This window comes from Priapulus caudatus, unplaced genomic scaffold (genome assembly GCF_000485595.1).
Source record: "Priapulus caudatus unplaced genomic scaffold, Priapulus_caudatus-5.0.1 Scaffold2362, whole genome shotgun sequence".
Lineage (NCBI taxonomy): Eukaryota > Metazoa > Priapulida > Priapulimorpha > Priapulimorphida > Priapulidae > Priapulus > Priapulus caudatus.
In genome coordinates this window covers 4,148-9,147 of record NW_014579423.1, presented here as the reverse complement: position 1 = coordinate 9,147, position 5,000 = coordinate 4,148, and the positions used below count along the sequence as shown (strand labels likewise).

The 5,000-nt window shown below is 42.0% G+C and overlaps 1 protein-coding gene across 2 annotated transcripts in view; it reads left to right on the top strand.

Annotated features, from left to right (window-relative positions):
• LOC106818598 (small G protein signaling modulator 1-like) overlaps positions 1–4,859 on the top strand; it is a gene marked incomplete at its 3' end in the record, with an annotated part of 15,136 nt that extends 10,277 nt beyond the window's left edge. For both annotated transcript variants that reach the window (XM_014823291.1, XM_014823293.1), the window contains 3 exon segments: positions 2,961–3,067; positions 3,424–3,473; positions 4,784–4,859. In XM_014823291.1, the coding sequence (XP_014678777.1) occupies positions 3,031–3,067; positions 3,424–3,473; positions 4,784–4,859 (163 nt within the window).
• Positions 4,860–5,000: the final 141 nt, after the last annotated feature.

Sequence of the window (5,000 nt, the reverse complement as noted above, 5' to 3'; positions counted from 1 at the left end):
CGATCGTGACACATTGTGACACGTGACATTGTAACATCGTGACATATTGAGTCGGTTGCCGCTGCACTGTCACTGTCGCTGCGGCGTGCAGAAATGTGATCTTTTAATCGCGAGTGGAATAAAATTATGGTAAAATTGTGGATTAGCTGGTTGAGTGAGTAATTATCATAAGATATGAAGGGAAGATCAATCATGGCCAGTGTTGGGACAAGCAACAAGCAAACATTCAAATAGTCAAAATATTCAAGAGAATTCTTCCACCGTCACTACAAAAAGAGCTACAAGTGGCATCTTAATTCCACAAGAGTGTCGTATGTGTTGGGTTTCTTAATCCGACGTAAATTAACGTCATGCAATTCAGACGTCATTACAAGAAGACAGAGACACCTTTGCAGACGTAAGAAGGAAACGGGAACATACTTATTTCTCTTGCAAGGATGTATTATATGTCACTTTATCTCTATCCTGCCAGGGACGTATCTATATATATATATATATACGTAGTATATGTTTACATACTTCACCTCCGTCCTGCTATGGGTCTATATATACTGATGAAAACATCCGCTGCGTCAAAGTATTTTTTGAATGGCACCCATGAACGTATACTACCCACAGTTTTACACCCCACAAGTATATGGTCTGCGTGACTTGGTAGGGAATTCTAAATAATTATTGGTAGGTCATTCTAAATAATTATTGGTAGGGAATTCTAAATAATTCTTGGTAGGTAGTTCAGGAACATATGCTACTCACAGTTTTACATCAAGTATGGTGGTAGGTAATTCTAAATTAGCTCATTGTTTAGTACGTACAATGAGATAATTTAGACTTTCCGTACGATGACTTTCATTATTCTCTCTTTGCTAAGTATGTGCAATGCTATAACTAGTCTTTCCATACCATGACTGTCATGTATTCACGTTATAAGAGTAGGAAATTGTTTCATACTTGGATCGATGGCAGTACTAAACCTCCAATTTCCCTTTTTGTGAGCGTCTAAATTTTATTACGAATGGAATGTCCTTTACGCTGAACGCCCCCCGCATATGCGTAATCGCTTTCACGCGCGAAGGAAACCATAAATGGAGTCGGATTTCTCTCTGAAAGAAGCTGAGAAACTGAAAGGGGACGCTGCGTGCAGCCGACCGCGGCTATAACACGCTATAGCGTGCGGAGTATGAAAACTGAAAGTAAAGGTTCACCGGCCGCATAAAGAACACAGTAAAACGCAACCGCACGCAACCCTTCCGTAGCTTGATTCCCGACCAGGGAGCGAAGGTCTGGGCGACCTAATTAATATTCACTCAAGGTCAGAGTCAATGGGGAAATATACGTGGGGGATGGGAGAGGGGGTGGGACGGTGGGGGATCAGTAACTTGTTCTTTTGCACGCACGATGGTACTAGAGTGCGTAGAGGAGAAAAAAACCACGATTGCGATTTACGCTTAGAATAATCGATTTACGATTACGATTACGATAATCGATTTACGATTACGATTACGATATATCGATTTACGATCGTCTCTCCATCACCGCTTGACTCCGGACCGCCAATAGTGGTGAGGGGGTGTTCGATACAAGATTCACTCAGAGCCAGAGTCAGAGTCAGTGGGGAAATATACGCAGGGAGAGGGGGCAAGCTCCGTAAGTTCTTCATTGTGCGCGCGCTATGGTACTATAGAATGCGTAGACGTAGAGAGAAAAAATAACACTTGATATTTACGATCGCCTCTCCGGCGTTGACTTGTAACGAGCGTTCGCTTCTGGGGCGCTGCGGCGACAGCACTTCGTGCGTTCGTGAATAATTAAAGCTTAGCTATAGGAGGCGGTCGTTGTGGTTGTTGTTGTTGCATTGTTCTGTGATGACGGGAGCATCGCAGATGTATGCTGGGTCGTAATGTAGCGTGGTATGACGTGAGATATGCAGCAAGTTGACATTTAGAACTTTCGCTTAAAGCCTATGCGAAATGAACTGTATTTTTTTGGCTTCGCATGGGTATTAAGATGCAGGCGACTGAGAAGTTATTCCGTATTCTGCTTAGCATAATTATGACACATATTAATAACGCGGAGTCCGTCCTAATTAGCGAGGGATCGGAGAGTATGACGAGGCTCGAAAGTTTAATTAATTAGTTACTAATTAATTCGTTAATTAATTAAGCGATCACGTTTTAAGTACGTAAATGTAGACAGACGTTAAAATTCAGACGCACGTGTCATCTGAGCAGACCAGTCTAGTGTATTGTGAATTTACCTTCAGGCAGTCTCTCTGTTTCCCTGCATAATTAAAGGCAATTATCAACCAATTTCGTTACTGTTCACGAAACTGCCCTGCGGGATCGTAGAAAACTGCTACCTACACTTTCGTTATTAAGCCGATAACTGTAGACATTATAGGCAGAGATATATGGGCGATATTTCCCCCCAGCCGTAGACACATAGACACCCTATGAGATTCGATACTCGTTGGGGGCACAGTGTTGCCTACCATTCGTTCGTTTCGCAGACGAATAAGTAGCATGCGTCATCCACCCTCTCTCATCTCGTTAACTGTGACGTGGTTGACACTGTATGATTTCTCCGGCGCATGCTCATTACTGCCATGTCACACGTCCGGTGTGACATTTGTTAGTTTTAGGCTTGCAGAAGTACGCCGTCGTGTAACGCGGTATATGTGTTGCTGTGAAGTTTAACCCGCGCTTGGCATTGGTCACATATACGTTACTATTTAGCTTCAGATAACTTGGTATGTGACAATTTATCACGCTTTAGAGTGTGCTTGGCCCACTGATTGGGCCATCGATTTTGGATGGATACTTAGTCCAGACTAGCGCCTGTTTAGTGTGAGATAGCGTGTGCACACTGCGAGAATTTAAAGCCAAGACTAGATTGATCATGTTTGCAGGGTGTAATTAATGTGGCTAATGTGATAAATAATGAGTTGTCTATATTTGCAGGAGGTCTGACTTATTGATTGGTGTTTGGGCTGGTCTCAAGCTTTGATTGGAAGTTCGATTTTGAATCCAAATGAAAATGGCGACAGTAAACAATAACAATGTTGATGGTGAGTGGCGATTTTTTTTGATATTCATATTCCATCTTGTTCATTTTTGTGTTATTTTTTAATGTGTCTAGAAACATTTATTTAAAATATAGAGTAGAAAGTGCTGTATATGCAAAGGCAATGTATAAATTATGCACGCGTGAGAATTCATGTATGCATCGTTATGAATGAACTCAATATAATCATAACTATAAATACATGTTCTAAAAATAATTACTTATTTAAATAACATTTAAATGCATTTAGCAGCATGTATATTTCATTGGGGAAAGTGCGGGGCTCCATAACAAAAAGTGCATGCATGTACGTCTGTGTCTTCTGTTCAATGGTACTGACATTTTACTCTCTGTCTGCAGAGAGTGAAGAGGAATTGAAGGCTAGATTGCTACGTGCTGTGAAGAAAGAGGTAAGAGTACATTCCACCTGTCATCGTTCATGTTAACATCCCGACGCCCAATAATCGTGAAGTAGCTCTTAGCCGGGAATCTCATCCGGATATATCGTATACCGACGACGATGCTTTGCCAACGTCGCACGTACTCGATCAACCAGGGCCTAATCCAAGCCATTTTCCATACCGAATACAGCCAGCCAGCTCAAATTAGAAGCCCTAGAAAAAACGCGCAAATTACAAAATTAATAAAACGCCCAAATTAGCAGAGCTCTGAAAATTGTGAAAATTAAATGCTTCTATTGTTATAGCGGTTCATTCCGTTACTTATCTGAGGTAAAAAGAAAACATATCCATGGATATATTGAAACAATTGTGTTATATATCAGGATGATATTAATTTTAATGTTATTATACATGATACCTAAAAAATATTTTCGGCTCGCTGCGCTTGCCAACGGTCCCAAAGATTTTTTTTACGTTCGCTACGCTCGCCATGGATGCCCATATTAAGCAGCGAGAGTAGTCCCTGATCGCGGCACGTCGTTTGCTCCTAGTCTCTACTATGCAGTGTGAGATTGCTCCTTCGCTGTTTCTTCTCCGCTGCGCGCCATGTTCTGGTCGGTCGTATCATCTGTCAGCGTTCGCTCTAATGGCTTGTGTGCGGTTCGTTTGCGGTGAACGAGTAAAAAATTGGATTCGCTACTCAATTAATTGAATGGCGCCGAGTGGCAATAGAATGTTTTTTTCCCGTGCGCTGGAGGCGAGGTAGTCGACGATATTTTGCAATTCAACAAGTAGTTTCTAGTCAACACGTGGATGCGGTCTAAACATGTAGCACTAAACTGAAGGAATCTAGATAATTTCGACCATGGCCCGGATAAATTGCCCGTTTTCTGTTGTTTTAAGCAATATCGGAGAATCGATCTATATAGTGGGGAAAAGTGTGGGGCTGTATTCTCTGGTGGAAACACGTTAAATGTACTTCATCAGTTTCAGTTTGCCATTCAACATGTGCAAAATGTATACTTTCACACATAAACGTCCATATGCTGATTCAACCCGTTTGCAAGCGCACGCACGCATGCACACACACACACCACACACACACAAACACACACACACACACACACACACAGCACACAGCAACACAATGCACGCACGACACAACACACACACACACCACACACACACACGCACAGATACGCATGCACATACACAAAGACATGCACGCGCTGATGAAAGCCTGCGATATTATACCAGTGCAGATTTCTATTTCTATTTCATTTGCATGCTTGTTAATTAATCATTATCATCTTGTGCAGGTGAAGCAGATCATGGAAGAGGCAGTAACGAGGAAGTTTGTGCATGAAGACAGTAGCAGCATAGTGTCACTGTGCGGTGAGTATATTATATATTGCCTCGGACTAGGTGTTAATACTCGATGCTAACCACTGCTTTACTGACCTGCTGTTACTGAGCTTTTAATGTCAGTTGTACATTTCATATTTGCGCGCTCGCTTTCTCTCTCATCGCTTTCTC